The sequence below is a fragment of the Phlebotomus argentipes genome, unplaced genomic scaffold (assembly GCF_947086385.1).
Source record: "Phlebotomus argentipes unplaced genomic scaffold, Phlebotomus argentipes genome assembly contig_17, whole genome shotgun sequence".
NCBI lineage: Eukaryota > Metazoa > Arthropoda > Insecta > Diptera > Psychodidae > Phlebotomus > Phlebotomus argentipes.
The window spans coordinates 29,745-50,763 of NW_026776166.1; the positions used below are offsets into that span (position 1 = coordinate 29,745).

Consider the following 21,019-nt stretch of genomic DNA (forward strand, 5'->3'; position numbering starts at 1 on the left):
TCAGTTTATTTTCTGAGCTCAATTCGCGGCGGAGAGAAAAAAATGCAAGGCTTTTCTCAGGTGATAAAACTTAAGATTAAGCACTTGATTGGAGGTGTCGGAAGCAGATGTTTCAGCAAGATGACTGCGCAAATGAATCAAAAGGTGGCGGTTTGTCAGATGCGAGCGACAAACGACAAGGACAGTAATCTGGGACAAGTGAAGAATCTGGTGGAGAAGGCAAAAAATCAGGGAGCAACGGTGAGGATGGTTTCCTTAAAATTTCTATTGGTATTCTCTACCCTTGCGGGTCTTTTCAGTTTGTCTTCCTTCCGGAATGCTGTGACTTCGTGGGAGAGAATCGTCAGGAGACCTTAAGATTATCAGAAACCCTTTTCGGAAATCTCGTGGAAGCGTATAAAAGTCTGGCCAGGAGTCAGAATGTTTGGCTCTCTCTGGGAGGATTGCATGAAATCTCCCCAGACGCCCCAAATCCACCCACGAAGATCCACAATTGTCACGTTATCATAGATAATTGCGGTCAATTAGTCGCTTCGTATAGGAAATTGCACATGTTTGATGTCGATACGTCAGAATTTCGCTTCCGGGAGTCAGAAGTCGTGGCTCAGGGACCAGGAATTGTCATGCCGATAGACACCCCGATAGGTTTGCTCGGCCTGCAAATTGTATGTCATGAGAATCCTTGAATATTCTAGACAGAAAGTGATTTTTTGTGGTACTTCGCAGTGCTATGATGTGAGATTTCCGGAAGTAAGTGGGATTCTTCGCTCCCAGGGTGCTCAGATACTGACTTACCCGTCAGCTTTCGCCTATGCCACGGGATTAGCTCATTGGGAGACGTTGCTGAAGAGCAGAGCCATAGAGAATCAGTGCTATGTGATTGCAGCTGCCCAGATGGGCTTCCACAACAAAAAGCGGAGGAGTTATGGGCATGCAATGGTGAGGAAGACTTCTCTAGTACTCAGACGTATGTCATAATGGATATATTTCTTGCAGATTGTTGATCCCTGGGGCCAAGTTTTGGTCGATTGTGAGGAGAAGGAACTGGAAGTGGCTGTGATTGATGTGGATTTGGACAAAGTGGCCTCCGTGAGGCGAAATATGCCATGTGAAGAGCACAGGAAGATGTGTGAAAACATCTACTCAAGGCTTCCGCTAAGAATTCACCCTGAGATTGCGAGAGATTTCGATTTTGGCGGATTTGCCATCCCTAAAGCGACTGTTTTCTATGAATCTGCACACAGTTTCGCCTTCACTAACATCCGATGTGTCGTTCCGGGACGTGAGTACTCATGAATCATATGAATTGGGTGATGATTTACAATGTTTGACTGATAAGACTACTTAAATGTTGTCCAGATTGCTTGATAGCGACGAAGAGGCCCGCCAAGAGACTCTCAGATCTCACACCGGAAGAAATTGGGGACTTCTTCAATGCTGCTGTGGTTGTGCAGAAGGTGCTGGAGTCTTTCTACAGCGTCTCCGCGTCCAATGTGACAGTCCAGGATGGCAAGGAAGCTGGTCAGACTGTCGCTCACGTGCACTGTCACATTTTGCCGCGTCGCGAGGGTGATTTTTCCTACACAGACAAGATCTACTCGGAGTTGAGGCGCCACGACAGCGCCCCCGTGGACACCAACAGACGTCCTCTCGAGGAAATGGTGGCGGAGGCTGAAAAGTACCGACAACTCCTCAAAGGCACGAGATAGAGAATTACCAAGTGCCAATAATTGGCTCTTTATTCCACGGTTTTTAGTGCTTATACAACAAAAAATATCGATAAACAAAGATGTTAAAAATTTTGGGTTTTATCCGGATTAATATATGTTGCATATTTTATAACATTTTTTTCCAATTCCACGAGTACTTTTCTCTCAATCACTTAAATTCTAAGCTATATTGCAGTCTTATTAACTGTCTCTTGTTTTACCGTGCCAGTTCTTTTCCAAAAGAATAAATTGAACTTAACTTTATACAAATATATTATATTAATTCCTTATTGCCAAAAAGTCTCATGAGAAATTTCACCCTTTTTTCATTTTTACTTTCAATGCCAAACAAAACAATTTACTTTTTAGCTATTAACAAATACTATAAATTCCATAAAATTCACAATTTCTCTCTTCCGCCTTTGGGTTAAATGTTATTCATTTATTTTTCATATCAATAGAGTAACAATTTCTTTGTATCAAAAACACTGGCGTGTGATTATTTTTTTTTGTCACATGAGTTACCATTTATTTAAAGGGAAGGAAAGAGGCAATGTTTTGTGGAAAATGTCTCAATAGAAAAGGACTCGATTAAGTTATCGTTATCGTTTATATTGGTTTGTATTTCTTATGTTGAAGAGGGAATATTTTAGAGTTAAAAGCAGAATAATACCGCCACTATAGTTGATTATTCATGAGATACATCCTTCTGCCCATCGAGGAAAACCGCATAAGAACACTTTTCTTCCTTAGAAATATCCCTTTTTTTATAATAGACTATCTAATCAGAGTATCAAGAAAAATGCCTGTGGAAAACATTTTTGGCATTGGAAAATCTCCCTCCGCATCGGTTGAATCTAAACTGGGAGCGTTCACAAAAAAGGACTTTAAGAGGTAACACAGTGATAAAAAATACATAAATTACAATATTACAAAATATATACTGACTATTTTTTAGCTAAAATGGCCATCCTTCCAGCGGACAATTTAGAGTAGACAGAGAACAAAATAAGAATATGTACTGTACAAAAGACAAGATAATAATGTGGCTAAAATGTTCTGAACATTTCAGACTTTTGGGGAGAAGGAAAAAAGGAAACTTAAAGTGCGAGGATATCGAGAATGATTTGTTAGAAAATTAACAAATATACTTCGAAGCCTTCCTCTCTCTCTCTCTCTCTCTCTCTCTGTCTCTTAACTATTAAGATTGTCGTCCACCGATTGGCAGCACAGCGACGTCACGAGGGAGTCAAAGTCGCCCAGCGACGTCTCAAACTGCTCCAGTTGCTTCGTCAAGTCATCCACTTCAATGTCTTCGTCCAGCGGAGAGTCTGAGAAGCCCTGTAACGGAGGTGCATTGAAGCAATCCCTGTAGAACTTCGCCAGATCACTGATGGGCGTATTTGTGGTGGCAAAGGGGAAATGCTGCAATAAAAAAACATCAAGAGATCGTTAAAAATAGGGCAAGATATATATGAACAAAGACTTCTATTAGCATCCAAAGGTCTCTCTCTTCCAATCTATCACACACCATGATTAGATAACAATTAGACCTCAACTCACCAACTCTTTCAGCAGGTTCTCATCCTCCGCCGGCACAACTCTCGACGTTGACCATCGTGATGACGGCCTCCTCGTCAACTCCTGTGCGCTGGGCGACGATCCATTGACATCCTTGCTCTCATCACCACCCTCCAAATTCCTCGTGGCGTTGTTGTTGTTATTGCAGGCACTCTCCTCAGCCACTGCTGGCCTCACGGCGGTCTGGCAGCTCTTCTCCTCACTCTCCGCCGCCTCCTCCTTGGTCTTTCGCAGCAACCAACTGAATGGTGGCGTCTCGGGCAGAATGTAGTCCTCCTCCGTGTACTGCTTCGTTCTACTGGGATCGACAAATGCTCCAATCCGCATCGGCTTGTCCAAGTCCACCACTTTTTTCTCGCATCTGCACAGAGATAAAGCAACGGAAAATAAATATATTGTATCCGGATTAATCATGTGAAATAATTATACGCCACAATGAGAAAACAGTTCACTAAATTGCCCGAGGAATGCGATCAACGCAAGAAATGCAGATGCAGAAAACCACAATGTGTTACGCAATTTTGGTGAAATTACCAAAAAAAAAAACATTATGTATTCACCACAAAATCGTTGCTCTCTTTGCTCTGATTGCATCGTCAAAGTGTAATTTAACCGAAAAACCGCGAAAATCTACGCTTTTAATGTATGAAATATGATAAAGAGAAGGAAAAGTGGCAAAAAGCATCGGTTCTGCTAGATTTACATAGAAATTTGCCAAACTATTCACAGAATTTGTTGCATTTTTCCAGAGTTTATTCCACTAAATTGAAATGGATAATTTAGTCCTTAGACTGTCGTTTTAACCTATTTTTGAATCTAAAATTTTATTAAAATGGAGAAATTGCACGCATTTTTTAATCAATAAGTGTCGAAAACTTCAATAACTAAGATCAGAGATCTTCTAAATCGACTTATTAGTATCTATTATCGTTTTATCACTCAAATTCGTCACAATACTTAATAAAAATTGCGCACATCATTTTGTACTTCTCTTCACTTTTAAATTACACGACAGTGTCTTTTTCTATCGACCACAGAACTTGAATAATGTGAAATCCCGCAGTCTCTAATTCTCATTTTACGTGACTTCCCAAGATTCTCTCGATGGTGTGAAAGAAGAGAGAATTTTCATTAGAAAGAACTCGTCTTGAGATTTACATTAATTTCCAATTAATATGTCGGTCTAAAATACTGTAAAAGACGAAACTCAGCATGTTTAGAGACAATAAATACGAGTTTGAGTGGACATACAGTGGCTAACAATATGCTGTTCATCACATCTTTCATCTAATTGAACTCTATATATACACTTTGCCTCGCGTCTGTATCTTTTTTCTATTTATTCTCCCCACTTTTGCAAACTACGCATTTTATAGAGAATTTCTCGTGCTGATAATCCCCAACCTATCACTGACTGACACACCACAACTATATTCCGTTTGGCCAACGATCTCACGTCCGAGCGTCGTTCATAAACACTCTTGAAGATCTCAATTCACAATATCAATTAGCCATTCTGTCAGCGCCCTCTTCAGAGGCGCCACTGCAAATTTTTTTTCCCACACTCCTTTGCATACAAATACAGAAAACAATTTTTCATTTCTCACTCCATTTCCCCGCCTAATCTCTACTTAACAATTAACCACGGCGCTTTTTCTCCCCTTCGCGAAAAAAAACCACACATAAATTGGCGCCATTTACTTGCCACCCAGTCATTATATTATATAAGAACCATATTTCTAACTTGACCACAAGTAAAATTGGTTGAGCGTGCTTTTTTCTACCGACACCTCTCTATCTGTTGAACACCTTTTGCTTTTCCTGGTATGGATTTATCTAAACAGAGAACCAAAAATAGCATTTGGCGACGCACACAAAATAGAGAAAATAAAGATTACACACCACAGCGTGTCTCTGAGGAATTTGACGAACAAACCGCCATGGCGTGATTAGATAGCAAAAATCCGGAATATACTTGCACACCACCCACAATATTTCTCTCACTCACTTTGCGGCGCTTTAGCGCAATTTTATTTGCCAGTCACCGGCTTTCAAGGGGCTAAAAACTCTTCAGTTTCCGCGCACAATGTTGTTATCAACGAGAATATGATTGCGAAAGCGCCCACTTGAAACGTCTTAATTTTGCTATTATTACCCAGCCGGTTTCGGCGGCAACTTTCCCTCCTGCACATTTCACAAAATCACTCCCAAGAGTGACTTTTTCTCACTCTCTCTGTCAATCTATCTTTCTCTCTCAAAATCCTAGCACTGATAAATCCATTGGTATAAACTCACGTTTTTCTATTGCTGTGATGATATCTGATGTGCTTCGGGCTGATATCCTTGAGAAAGTGATCACTCTTGAGCATAATCGTGTTGTCCCTGCCCGTCTGCGTCGGTGAGATGGTCATTTTTGTGCGATAGGCCACTTCCATGCTCAGCATGCCGACTGTTGTGCACAATTGTCCCACCCGTAGTTGCTTATGACCGTCTCCTGCGAAGAAGAAAACACACGGTGCGCGATGTTGAACGTTCAATCAAATTCAACCGACTGAGTATATGAACACCGTCAACTCTCAAGACTCGCAATCAACTCTTTTTTCCTCCCCATTCTTTCTCTCTCGCACACACATTTACTAAAAATAAGTGTATGTTTCTTATCTTCAAACACTCTCATATATTTTCTTTGCCTTGTGTTAACTTTGTATGCGTCAGACGCAATCATCTTATGTATATACATATTTATGGTGGCCGAGGGCTTTGCCGATACAGCAAATATTTCTACAAGAGACACAGATGTGGGAAAAATGTACCAGACACTTTACATTTACTCATTTTTCCAAAAAATTACTTGTTATTTGCCTAATTTCTGGTTACGAAAAGTCATTAAACTGAATTTATTCACAATTCAATCTTGTATTTAGAAGCTAAAGAAAGGGAAAACTTTGAATTTCTTAAAAGATTAATTGTCAGTGACATTAAAAACAGATCCACAAAATAGTTTTTCTGCAAAAAAATCAGTCAAATTAAATGTAATACACGTAAATCAATGCGTAAAGTTCCAACTTCATCTCTTATTTGTAGTTTGAAAATGAAAACGAGTGATTCATCCTTTCAAATTGTATGCATTTAACATTTCATCTGCATGACTAAGTCGAGATGAGGATGGATTTTGACCTGGAAAGGCGAAAATCACATAATTAAATCTCACAATTCAATGAGAGGCGCTCGCATAAACGTGCCACAGAGTGTAGAATTTCAGTGTCTCCTTCAACCACATTGAGAGCAGTGCTGATTTATTTATATCGAATACTGGCGCTATTTTGATATTTATCCCACTTGTAAATAGAATTATTTAATAATTCTTTCCTCTCTCTTTCTCTGGAGACAACCAGCATACAATTGAATTCCTTTCTCCCACTTTTCATGTGAAATCCCATCTATATTTCCTCATCATGATTAAGGGACAAACAATTCAATAATTAAATGCCTTCAGCACACATTCTCGACAACATCATCATTGATTTCTAGAAGCACAAAATCCGACTTTTCGACCATCAAACTGCACATGATTACAAACAGAAATCCATCCTTGAATCTCGTTGGAAACTTTCCGCTCGAGATGATGTGTTTTTCTTCCCATCCATTTCACTTTCAAATGAGTCTTCAATTGAGGAGCAATGAGTGGAAGATTCGGCACTATAATATTTGATTTGCTTTCATTGAACATCGCAACCACGGCATGTGATGTCTTGCTGCTGATCTCGAAACTCTTTTGTAGTTTGGGGAATTGCGGAAGTGCCACATTGAGTAAATTGAGCACTATCTCTGAAACATCTTCATTTCCTCATTTGCAGTGACCAAAAATAACTACATATCATCTTGGATATCAGGAAGTTTGGATGGATTGTGAAGACTTGAAGGTGAATTGTTGTGCGAGAGAAGAACAAAAAATTTATTGGCAATTTTATTGACATGATAATACGGAAACTTTTACCCAACTTAATATTTTAAGGCGTCGTTGCAACTACATATACTTTCATAACATTTTAAATATGAATTCGTTAAAAAGTATTACAAGATTATGAATCGTTGCGTAAAGTCAAGAAATTCCAGAAAATTCTACTGAGAACCAAGGAAATAGACAATAATGATGTTTACATGTAGATAAACATATATTTATTGGATTTTCTGGTCATTATATTAATATTATAATATAATATACATAACATTATATTATAATATAATTATAATATTGCAACGACCCATAAGTTTCCAATAATTATTACGTTCATCTTGTTATTGGGTTTCTGTTGATTAGTTTTTGCATATTGAATTGAAAATCTTATTTATTGATAAGGCAACAAAGGTCTTATCTAGTTTCAAATTACCAACTTGATTGTAGAAAACTCATCAATGCTCAATTTCAAAGACTCATTCACTCGTTTATTTTTACCCGTCACAATTAATTTCAAGCATTTTCATCTCATTCTCTCTCTCTCCGTCTTTCAATTAACAATCATTGCCTTGACTCAGTAAATGAGCGCTAAAAATCCATCTTCAATGCAATTCAATCCACAACAGTATGTATATTGAAGACTCGCAAACAACACGAGGCAATCATGGAGATCTATTGGCCATCAAATCCCTGGTGCATCGCGCACAAGACAAGCTGTGAAAAATGCTTGAATGGGAGAATGTAAATAAGGAGAATGATTGTAGAAAATCTTGTCAGTTGCGCGCTGTGTTTGTCGCCGTCGCGGGCATGGAGATTAGATTGATTGAGTCACTCTCTGTGTTGGCAGAGTTGTGCTGAAGGGAAACCATATGAATTTATAGTAAACAACAGTGAGCTGCAAAATATTGCACAACAATTACATGATCACACTTGCGACTCTGTCCTCAATGCCTAAGAGACATTCTTGCCATGTCATTTTACAGAAATTCCTCAGAAGCCGAAGCAAAGCTTAGGATTAGTCACTGCATCCGGAATTCCCTCAATTTTTAACCACGAAAATCACACACGAGAAGAAAAACCTACGTGATTCCAATCACGTTCATACACTCAAGAGATGGCAAATATAGTTGATCGATTTATTGCTTGGGAACACGTTTTTAGTTCCTCTCTTAAAGTTGTTTACATTTTTTCCCGTTCTCGCGCCTTCGAAAGCAAATCACATGACTTTGAGAGAAGCACGGCAGAAAAAAACGACCCCAAAATGTTTATCCATCGCAAATTCTTGTACTTTCCTTCAAAGTCAATTATTTCCAGTTTGAGTCAGTTAACTAAAATGATAAATTGTATCTGTGCTTATTTGAATATCAACACAACACGGGACTTAAGCAAATCTTTAGTGCTTCGCAAATCAACATTGAATGGCATTTTGCATGATGAATATTGAAATGATTTATAAATGTTGGAAAATAAGGTGTTAAACAGTCACGATGGCACGTGGATTTCTGAGAATCACATAAAACAATATATATTGATGACCAACAGTTATTTTTTTCCCGCACACACGATTAAAACTTAATAATAACTTCACCTGAGAGCGAAATCATATAAGAGAAACGTTTAGGATGTTTATTTTTAGATAGGGAAGAAGGAAGTTGAGTTTGATTATTTCCTTATAAGTCACAGCAATGTGGAAAAAAAGTCATGTTTTTTTCTCTCTTCTATTCACTCTCCCTCAACCAAGTCACTGACATTTACACAAATTCTCATTGAACAGCTCAACTGGGAGTCCTTGAGGAAAGTTTTCTGGCTTTTTTACCCCCCCCCCTCGTCACAGAAAGATAAAGAGTAAGAATGTCTCAAGTTTCCTCAAATAACTGCCAGTTGAGAATTTTGAGCTCACTGAATTGCGGGCTCAATTTTTTTTTGCAGACAAGCCCAGAAAGTGAAGGCAAGACAGAAAAAAATCCACTGATAATTTTAATTAATCATCCTGGCAATGCGGAGCGTTTTAGAGAGAGATTAAGGCAATATTTTTTTGCTCTCTCTCTCTCTCTTCATTTCAACATCCCGCCAATTTTGCCCATCTTTTCTCGCATATTTTTTTCTCTCTATCCATTTTTACTGCTCTCTTTCTCTTTAGTGTCTAATAATCTAATAAATTGTTGGAGCAAAATAATTATCTGGTGGATTTTTTTTCTTCTACATATTGTACTTTCTGGCCACACAACTCTGCATTGAAGTGGAACACAGTGTTTGTGTGTACATAAAAGCCACACTTTTTCGGGGCATTCTCTCTCGTGCGATTAATGAGAGAGAATAAAGAAGCACGAATATGGAGAGATAATGCAGGAAAAGATACTTTTTTTTAATGGGAAATTTAAATTAATAATTCACGTGGAATAATCAGAAAATTACTCATCAAAGAGTTATAAGCTTTTACCAAAAAGTGTGGATTATTCGGTTCTTGAAGTTTTTGCCTGCTCTGACAAATGAATGTTCCTTTGAATACATTCTGGAGAATATTTTTATCAAAATAGTTTAATCTAAGCCTTTCTCCGAATTAAATTGATAGAGATTCCGACACATTAGGTATATATGAAAACAAATGTTAAATGAATAGGCCACAATTCCCGGAAAATTCACTCCATTCCTTGATAAATTATTTTCTATTCCATTTACTAAGACTATAAGAAACACCAAAATTGTACTGTGCAACATTTTGAATGCGTTGTTTGACTAAAAACTTCTAATTTGTTAAGAAGATGAGTTTAATTTCTGCGCCAGAATTCATAACAAATTTTATGAGTTGTAACAACTTTGTATTTTCCATAAAATAGGGTAATTTTTTTTAACATAATTTCGCCCCAGAAGAGTAACAGAAGAGCTGTAATTGAATTTTTTTTGTTCAAATTCCACACAATTTTTTCAGTCACAGTCAACAGTTGCAGCACAAAGTGGTCACAAATATTGCCACGATTCTACAAGTTTCACACCTGAGCATTCACAGTCAGATTAAGGAGAAATAGAGCAAAATTCACATAGAGAAATACCAGATATATTGCAAAATGCCAGGTGTTTTGTTCTTGTAAAAGCCCCACAATCATGTTTTTCTCCTCCTCTACACATCCACACTTTCTGCCACCCTAATTAAACATTTATTCGTTTTTAAAATTTGCATAATCAGCAATTTGTAGCTTTATATTCTCAGTGACAGTGCACAAAAAAACAGTAACAACAACCACTGGTAATTTTGTCAGTTTGTACACAAAAGTGGGATGAAAAAAAAGAGCGGGAGAAGCAAACAGAATGGACAACAATTGCTGCCTTGCCAAATATTGCACAAACACAGAGAGAAAAATTCATTTGCAAAAGCGATTTTTGAAGAATGTAAACAAAAATTGAGCTCTTCTGCAATTGCGGAAAAATTCACATGGCATAATTGAGTGTGACAACGAAACAGTGACAAAGTGATTGGGCATAATGGTAATTTTTATCCATTCAATATGATTAGCATTTTTCGAAAAAGGGCAATTGTCCTCTCTTCATTTGTTATTTTTATTTCCCACTTTAAACACACACACACACACACACACGCACACACACAACATTAACCACAAATTCATTGCAAAGCGTAAGAAATTGGTAAAGTAAATCAATTAACTCATCCATATTTTCTGTGTTGGATCGTTGAACTTCACTGTGTAAATAACATACACTTTTCAAATCATCAAAGCCTCCTCTTACAAATATTTAATCACTGACTTTGATAATTGCGTTCCATTGCACTTTGTCAAATTGATACGCTCCACACAGTGTGCAATGTTAGTTGTGAAAAACAGGAAAATTTCCCATTATTTAATTCTATTTTTACTATATAGAAAAGAAATTGCCAGCAAAGCATTAGAGGCGAATTTATGATGGCAAAAGTCACATTTTAGGGTCAACATCTTGCAGATATAGTGGAATAAACAAAATTCAGTGATTAACGAGAAAAATAGCCCTAATCTCGCATTCACCTCTAACATTTCCACAATTAGAAAACCACTGGAAAGTCACAATGAAGGGTATCTTGTGCCTGGAACGTCTCCTAATCACTCATTTGCATAGTCTTTTTTGCCAACAAAAAACCACACAAAACTGTAGAGATTGCAAATGACTTGAATTGACGTCATGTTTTTGCAGCACTTCTATTGATTCTCAAGAAGATACAAAACGCGTTCTGCCTTTTCGCATCGCACAAATGTTTATGAATGTTTTGAGGGGCATTTTTGTTCATTGATTGAATTTTCCAGGCATTGATGCCGCCTTGGCGATTCTCTCTCTATTGACTCCGTCGTGGAAATTTTACAACCAAATGATAATGTGTAATTGATATTGGCTGTGGAGAGTGAACGAAACATTTCCATTGCAAGAGTCTTAAGTTTTGTGATGCAAATAATGTGGTCTTGACTTCACAATGAAGAGTGTAAAGTTCATTTTTCCACACACCATCGAGAAATTGTGAGCATCTTGATTAACACATCGTGTTTCTTTTTCACCTGATATTTTCAGGCGAAAACAACCGAAAGAGGATGATTTTATTGAGACTTATTGCGGCAAATCCTCATCAGCTTCTTTTGGGATTAGCGCCAAAAGTAAAATGTAGGAGAGGGAAAAGATTTGGTTAACTGAATACTTCGTAGGCGGATGAATGTAATTTCTTCTGAGGTTTTTCCCTCTCTCTCTCACGCCAACATCACTGATGGTATTTGGCTGTCTTTTATGCGGAGGAGGCCACAATGAATGGGTGTTTTGGAGGAGATACAAGCCACAGACAAATAGAGTGGTAAAAAGAATGAATGGCTTTTTGGCCTCTAAACATCACGTCTCTACCGTTGGTAGTAAATTCCACACTCGCACACACCCAGAGAAAAAAAGTCCATTAGTTTACTATGGAGAAACGTCAGCGATTTGGAATTCAGAGTATTTCAATCTCCTCAGAATTGCAGCACCATAAATTTTTCACCGCATATAAAATGAAAACCATGCAATGGAACAATGAATGTCTAGACAGTGCAAGGTTCATCTCGTGGACGTGGTATTAAATTATATCAATCAGTCCCTTTATCCGCTTCTCTTTCTCTCTCGTTCACTGTAACTTTATCTTGTCCACACTCGGTTTGTTCATTAGACCAATTCATCCCAAAGAATTCCTCAACACTGCAACTTAACTTTCTTGTTTGTTTTTGCCACTCGCGAAATGTTTCTGCGAGAAGCACATCAAATTGCGAGAATTGAAGAAAGTCTCTCTCTCTCTCTCTCTCTCTTGGTAGTGAAAATTCATTTCAACTTTGTGATGTATTGTTTCCTTTTCGGATTAGTTGGTGATGAACTTTATGCCTCGCACGAAAACTCAATTAAAAGTCATAAGAAGCATTGCTGAATTCAATAAGATTTAACTTATTTTCTTAGGGATTTGCATTGTGTGTTCGAAATTTTACTCCTTAATTCGACAATTCAGTAGTTCGAAAAGATTCTGTCATCTTTCAACCATCCTATAAAGTTTTACCATTTCCTAGAGATTCAATTAATAATGTCACTAGGACAGTGATTCCATAAAAGTTTCTCTAAATTTAGTTCTAAAATCTTTCGGCTATGACTTTTGAATCTATTCTTCAATTGACGTAATCTTTTTTACTCACTCAAATGCGAGACATTTCCGAGATTTTCATTTTTTATCATAACAATCAACTGAACGATGAAAACCATTCAAAGAGTCAAAAAGACTTGATTGCGAGCTTAATATGGAACATCGGCTGCAAAAGACTTACCCAATGAGTGCGTATCGGGATCTCCCACGTAAACTCTATACAGAATCTGATAGGAATCAGTGCTTTGACGCCTGGAGAGCTTGTAAGCTGGCGTCGAGCGTGTGATGGAGATTAGGGATTTCAGGAGAATGGCCATTCGGTTGTACACAGTGTAGGAGGCACGCTGAGTGGGATCACATCGGTCAGAAGCAAGTCCCAGATACCAAACCTCCAGCACCATTGAATCCCCCTCAATTGTCCTCAAGCTGATCTCCACACACAGTGGCAATCGACTGAGAATGGACTCGCCAGAGACCAGATTGAGAGCCCTCTTCGTCTCCTCCGCCACATCCTGATAGTCCTCAATTGATATGTTAAACTGCAAGCAACAAACAAACGATTTATGTAAATCAATGTTTATATTTTTCTACGAAAAGTCTTGGATTTTTCCTAAAGTGAAGGGCATTTAGTGGTGGAATAACTGAAAGCATTAGTGGAAACAACCAGCGCTTTGGAGAAACACACTTGAGTGATTTACAGCATCGTGACGGGGATTTTCCTGAAGAGAAAACCACTCTTAACCAGTTTCCTCAATATTGACTTGTTTATTTGCACTTTGCCAATAAAAACGCTGTGCACTTTTCAACATTGTAATGCTCTCGTCTCACCCCTTCTCTCTCCGCCCCAACTCATCTCCTTCTCCTCCTCTTCAAGTGATGATTTTCGATTTTCCACCTCCTCTCCTGGCTTCCCCATCCTCTATGCCACTTCGAGGACAGTCGAGAGCGCGATGCACAATAAGCTACAGTCTCACGTTTTTCCAAACAAACTCATTCACTCCTGGGCACGTTGACAGTACAATAGCGCCACTTTTCTTATCAATTTTCATCTGGAATTTCCCCTTCCTGTTTGACAACGCCTCATCGGGTCTATTTTCACCCATTCAAACGCACTACGAGGCACAAATTAAGGGTATTTTTAGCCATAGACACTCTCTCTCCTTCTCTAACCTCCACCTAGATTGCTTAAACACTCGAGAGGCGCCAATCACAAACACGACACAATTTGAGACAATATTCCCCAGTTATTCACATGCCAATATGCAAAATTAAGGGTAATTGATAATCGTTCTTCGAAGGAATATATTAAAATTACAGAGAATTACTCACTAAAGTGCTATTTCAACTGACATTACTATAAATCATCATGATGGAAATTTAGTTCCATCTCTTATCATTTAATTGTTTTGGAAATCCCAAGAAATATTCAATATGGATCCATAATTTCAATGCTTTCTTTGAATTTATTCATGACTCACAGAATATATGAATTGGAGCTGAAGAATGGGTGAATATACTTGTGTAAAGTGATGTAAATGCACTAAATCAATTAATTGTGCTCCTGAAACAATCTGCAGACTTTTCAAGTGTCTCCCTATGTAAAAGTGTAATTGAGAAATACTTGAGAAAAGTGTTTTTTCTCTCTCTCTCTCTCGCTTTTATCGTAAAACCACCACTTATTCCACCGTATAAGGAAACGTGAAAACTTTTACTTTTCCCACAAATTCCACTTTAAAAGTTGCTCACTTGAGAAATAAATCCCCGAAAAAAACACAACGCTTGAAGAGGAGTTTGAGATGGGGAAATATCATTGAAAATTAGTGGGTAGTAAAAGAAAATTTTTTTTTCTATAGCGCTCACAAGTTTCAGACGCAAAAAATGGTAATAGGTGAAAATGAGAAAATTTACGCGAAATGTATGATTCCTTGAAAAGTTGCTCTTCAACTTTGGACTTTCATTTGCGATTCTGGAAATAACGTATAGAGGAAGTCATAATATAAATGAATTATATTGTTGAGAGTGGAACAAAGAAAATTTCAAGAGAAAGAAATGCACACACAGGCTGTGACATTGAGATGGAAGATTTTTCATCTGAATCACATTTATTACATTTTTCTTCATCGCGGAAATTTTCATGCAAATTATTCAACTGAGCAAAGTCAGAGAATTCTAATATGAATCAATAGATTGTGATCAAAGTTCTGCGCTTTTTGATGTCTGGTAATTGTTTCAAATATTAAATTAGCTATTCTTGTCAAGTGTTGAATTGACATAAAATTAATTTGAGTGCTGATTAATCGATATCCTCCTCGTCACACACACAATTCAATCAATTGTCCTGATACCAAGGCCCAATTTTTTCTTCTCATTCTCTCTCTGTCTCTCCCTCACATGTCTTGCCCAGGTGAAGCCCCAATGGCAAAAAACATGCTCCCGTGTGGAAAATCAATAAAATTACCCTTACTAGGCAGAAAAGAAAGGCATTCCTCGGAGGAATCCTCCCTTTCCTCATTGAATTATTGGCAATTTTCGTGGCACTTGGGAGTGATCTTGAGATTTCATTTTGAGGGACGACTAGCGAAGATATACACACACACTCCATGGGTGGAAAATGTCGAATGACTCCCGAGTAAACACGCAAAGTATCCTTATACGTGCCATAGACGCACACTCACTGCAATTTAATTACACCCACACGGCGCTTTGTTATTGGATTGTAAACCAATTTACTGCCATCTCATTGCAATTCTTCCTGTCACATATGAAACACAGTATCACTCCCGCTTCAACTTTAAATTCATATCTTTAAGATAAAATGACAATTTCGTATTTACAGATTATGATAGCTTTATAATGTAAATGATTAGTTTATTTGAATTTCTGAATAATTCAATAATTTCTTGATTTTTCATGGCTTTTATTTAAATTTTGATTTTTTTCCACATATTACCGCTAGAGGGCAGCAATTTAAAGGCATGTAGAAGTTACGATTGTATTTTCTAAACCAATCTATACCACAATTTTAACTGGAGTTTAAACGCCTCTAAATAATATATTAATCACTATAAATCCGGAAACTAAAATTTGTAAAGTAAATAAAGAAGAAAGAAGCTTTTATTCTTCTTTAAAGTCATTCTTTTGGATGATTCTGGATTAGAAAATGGACGCCGCTATTCCTATTGCATGTACTGTAACTGGAGGTGTTTTTATTGTCAGGCAAAAGAAGCTACCAAATATAACGTAATAAAAGTGGAATGAAGGTGAGAGTGGAAAAGTGTCGAATGTTGTTTGGCATCTCCTCTACATATGTATGGCGTTTGCATTTGAGGAAAAAAGTGCGTCATATTTGAAAGATGTTGAGTGACTTTACTTGAAGAAAATTGAAAGAGAAAGTCGCGCGAAGGTGGATTGAGAGTGAAAATATATGCAAAGATAAATTTTTATCCTATCATATATTTATTTACCCGCACGATTGAGAAGAAACTGTGTCTCGAGGGTGAAATTGGCCCATTCCGAGTAGATTTTCTCTCTTTCCTTGACCTCCAATTCAATGGAAAGTCATTTGCGTGAAAAATGTGTTGGGGGTGAAATTCCATCAGACAACAGATAAGGAGAGATAATAACACTATCGCGAGAGGCTTTCAAGGGAGGTGTGTCCATGTTAGATATCTTATCTGACTTTTGAATAAATTAGCGAAAGTATGAATTTAAAATTAGATGTCAAAACTTTTCTCTATCAACGCTTTTTCCTCAAATCTCTGTGTGCAATGGAAAAATTTTTCGATGTAATTTTAGCGTGAAACAAAACGGAGAAGTCATTAAAAATGAGATAATTTTTTCCCATTGACTATTTCTCATCTCTTTCTCCCCAACAATTTCCAAATAATTACAGCACCATATTGCAAAACTAATTAGTTCAATGTCTCGAAGTCAAGCTTCTCTTCTCACTTGGCTGGCAAGAAACTTTTCATTTATTTACTCGAAACTTCCTGTTGCCATTTTTTCATGTTATGTGGTGCACATATGCTGCTGAAGAGATTTCTTAATTGACTACTTTTCCACTATTTGACTCGCTCGTTCTTCGCAATTTTCTCCTTCACATCTTGGCAAAATCTCGCAGAGTTCTTTCACTCCTTCTTTTGCCACATTACATTTTACTTTATTATTCCACTGTTTTACATACAAAAATCCGCCCAAAGGCAGAAAATCACCAGTGATGAAACAAACCCACATAAAATGAACTGACAGATGAAAATAAAATGTGGAGATTTTCAATGAATAATCTCCACATAATTTCCCCACAGCGCAATTTTTAGGATTCTTTTTGACAGAAGAGAAAAGAAAAAGTTCACGTCTTTAATCCTTCGCCCATTTCAACTGAAGCACACACTGTGGCATAAATATACTTTAGCAACTCTCCTCCAAAGTACAACTTGGATACCGTGTAACAAATTTTCAGCAATTGAAAGAAAAAAAGGAGAAAAAATATCCTAAGAAAGATACATTCTTCCCCATTCATTTTATTTCATGCTGACGAGAGTGAAGAAGACTTTGGGCGAAGCTGAAAAATAATAAAAGTTTCTAAAATACAATATTTCTTTCCATAAGAGCAGAAACTTCTCGACAATCTTTCCTCTCTTTTTCTCTTCATTCTCAGTTCACACGAGATGTTTTTTTTTATTACATTTGTCTTCCATACAATTTCTCATCATCATAAATATCAATATCAAAAATATATTCCTTCACACAACACCAATTTTGACATATTTCCCAATTATATTTTCGCTCAAACAAATCTCATTAAATGCTCGTTTCTCATTATAGTTTTCAATACAACTGCGACTTTGCGTCCTTGTCCGCGCCGGACAAGTTTTATATGTATGAGATCATTAATGAATTTGTCGCTATTGAGCACATTTCGTCAGTCATGCATTCAAATCTAGACCACTTTTGAATAAAGTTTTATGTCTCAAGGAGATGCGCAAACTTCAACTCAACATTGCTCTCTTAATATTTGTGCCTCAGCCTACAAAACTACCCCTGAATTATTATAATACGACACTGCAAAATGCCATAAAACCCACTGAGCCTCCACAAACTCTCGCTTTACATTCGCAAAAAGTACCTTCAAGGCAATTAATCCGCGTGAGCACTTCTGCAGTGTGGCTTTCAATCCCACCGCGATTGCGAAACGTCTTCAGCCAGCATCTGTGGTGTTTCTCACCTGCATTTCGGTGTCAAAATAAATTCGAATGCAGCACGGAAAATGCGTGATGGCTTTCCCACTGCGACAATCATAGCTAAAAGTCATTAGCATTAATTAATTCGTTGTGCTGTTTGTTTTATAAGCCACGTGAAAAGAAAGCCACTTAGGTTGTTGTTTTTTTGGGAGAAAAGCCCACAATTGTAGCTCTCAAGGAAGTCTTTGGCAATAACCATTGCCCTTCATCTAAACATGCTGGCGCAGTTTTTCTCTCTCTCTCTCTCTCTCTTTCTACTCTGCATTTTTTCCACATTGTGCAATGAGGCCTCTTTTTGTGCGTGATTTTGCGTGAAGTAATGCTTTTATCTGAGTGCTTTGGTGCCCCCTTTTTATATATGAATCAATATTACTGCAATAAAATGTGGGCTGAGAGCCTTGTCAATAAAGCTATTCACGAGAATAATCCCACAGATATTTCACTTGCAATTTACTCTCATTTCCTCCAGCATGTTGATTTTGATAGTCTTATCTTGCACTGACACTCGAGGTTCAATTGAATTTCATTGGATGATCGAGAGTTTTTAAAAATATCGCGATATTCGCTGCGATTCTCAGAAATTGAACTTACAAAACTGTCTTTGAATTTTAGGGAGAATGCAAAACTTAAAAGAAAATGGATTTTTAGATCTATGTTAATGAAACAGAGTCATGAGTTTAAATCTCGTATTTTCCTGTTTTTTCTCTCTCTTATTGCAGTGTCGCTAATCACAGGTTTTCTTAGGTCAGTTCTCTGCACAACGTGAGCTTCAATAAAACCCACTCGCGGGAATCCATTACTGCAAAATTGATTTGATAACCCAGTAAAAGTGTCTAAATAATGCATTCTTCTATATATTCCGGCCCATTAACACCGTGAGAGGCGCACATCATGCAAAAGAGTCGTTGACACGAATTGTCTGGACCCTTTTTCGTGCCAACGAAGAAAGGGTTGTATAAGGTGATTTACAATTCTATTAGCATTCTCCCGAATAAACATTGAGACACTCAACGTCGTCATCAAACTCCTCCAAGGCTTTCACTCCAAAGCATTTAAGACCAACGCCAATATACCATCTCTTTATGACAAGCATAAAACATCAATGCAAAATTTATTTAAAAGTTAGCAAACATTTGCACAGTCCATCGAGTTATTCTTGTTCGTCTCTTCTCAGGCATGATTGCGCGCTAAAAGGCAACAAAAGGCCTCCCATATTGGCTAATTTGTGGGTTTCCCTCAAATATATCCCGTCATTTTAGGTAATAAGCCACCTAAAAATATGAATCCCGCGTGGTTTTGTTGTGAAACCCACTCGAAAGCTCTATACGAATGAAAGAATTGGCGTTTTGAGACAGTGAAATTCATTGTGATTGAGACAACAGATTCGAGACCGTGATTGCTACTATTGTAATAGTTGAGAGTTCGTGGCGAGAGAGAAAGAAGTTTGGGAAGAGCTGCGATTTCCGTTCTCTAGCAACAGAGCATAAACATAATGGTAAATGAACGACTGAGGCGAAGGCGGGTGGAAGTGTATCAATGAAAAAAAAGACACGTAATATTTGTTGGAATGAAAAGGGAGTACAAAATACTCCGCGATGAACTTGAGTTACAGTTAAAATACATTCTAAGGCACACGCCTTGCGGCCATCCAACCCAAGAGCGCAAGAGAGGTGCGATTATCCACTTGGAATTGCACAGAGAACATCAATTCCAAGTGTGTGAGTTTGTGCGGGGATATTTTAACGATGAATATCTCGCCGTCTCTGGCGGGATTTGCCCCAATAAATTATCAATATCCCGTGGGGAAAAGGTGTAACTGAGCATCTGCACAATATAATGTTGAATGAATTTCTTCCCCTGAGGAATTTCAAAATATCCTTCCCATCACTTTTCACCTCCCATTTCTAACTGTGTATTGGGCGCCACATGATATAGAGGCCGCCACTGTTCCCGGAATGTTCCACGCGTCGGGCGTTTTCATGGTGACCCCATAGCGGCCACCCCGACGCCCCCGTGTCGCAATTCAGCTATAAATATCACTCACCCAATCACTGTTTGACGACTGTAATTTCCCGTGAGTTTGGATTTTCTCGCCAAGGCGCGACTGAACAATAATTTGGGGGCACTTCATTGCCATGCCCTTTATGAACTTCTCCAGCTCCTTTTTGTCCTGCATCACTGCACACTGGGCCCCCTTGGAGGCACTTTTCACAAGTTTTTGGGGTGAGAAACACAGATATTTTGGGGAAAAACAACCAAAATCTGCACGGAAAAACACTTCTTTTCTTCCTTCGCCAGCAAGACTGTGACAGTCGATGTCGATTCGATGGGTGTGAGATGGGAAATTTCCCCAGTCGATGGCTTTTGAAGGGCGAACAGTCGTTGAATTAGCCTACATTCCGGCACTTGCAAATGGAATGGATTTTTCTCTATCTAAAAAAACTCATTACCAAGCAATTGATTATAATTGAAATAAATTGCATTTCTTTCAATTATATGTATTCAAATAATTTTTGATATTTATTACTTTTATTGCGTGAAAGCTTTAGTGCTTGATCTTCTGGATTGTGTCTTGGAGACGTGCTTCTGGCCAAGAAAGCCAAAGAAATTCGACGAGATGAGCGAAAGATGATCGTTTTTCTCAGCCAAAGAATCAGTTTGTGATCAACACTCGAGGCGTTCGGAAGGAAACTCAAGATTTTCCGTGAATTTTCTAGATCAAAGAGTGGAAAGAGAGAAATGTGGTGAAGAGAAGGATTTTTCAGAGAGTGCTTAAGAAAGTGGAGAAAAATAGAGAGTGACAAAATGTGGATTAATCGTGCTAAGGACTTTCTATGGATTATTTTGCTTATTTCAACCACACGTAAGTTAACTTTATTATTATTAAATTTACCGCAGATCC

General features: G+C 37.8%; 2 protein-coding genes across 2 annotated transcripts; one reads left to right on the plus strand and one right to left on the minus strand.

Moving 5' to 3' along the window:
- Nucleotides 1–20: 20 nt before the first annotated feature.
- Nucleotides 21–1,713, plus strand: LOC132256657 (nitrilase and fragile histidine triad fusion protein NitFhit). The gene is made up of 5 exons (XM_059753145.1): nt 21–240; nt 300–665; nt 727–939; nt 997–1,282; nt 1,360–1,713. Exons 1-5 carry the CDS (start codon nt 43–45, stop codon nt 1,707–1,709), a joined length of 1,413 nt encoding a protein of 470 aa, XP_059609128.1. The 5' UTR covers nt 21–42; the 3' UTR covers nt 1,710–1,713.
- On the minus strand, nt 1,707–20,446 carry LOC132256658 (autophagy-related protein 13 homolog). The gene is made up of 5 exons (XM_059753146.1): nt 20,162–20,446; nt 13,059–13,416; nt 5,586–5,784; nt 3,273–3,651; nt 1,707–3,134 (listed from the first exon to the last, which is right to left on the minus strand). The coding sequence occupies exons 1-5, from the start codon at nt 20,291–20,293 to the stop codon at nt 2,904–2,906; spliced, it is 1,299 nt and encodes a 432-aa protein (XP_059609129.1). The 5' UTR covers nt 20,294–20,446; the 3' UTR covers nt 1,707–2,903.
- Nucleotides 20,447–21,019: the final 573 nt, after the last annotated feature.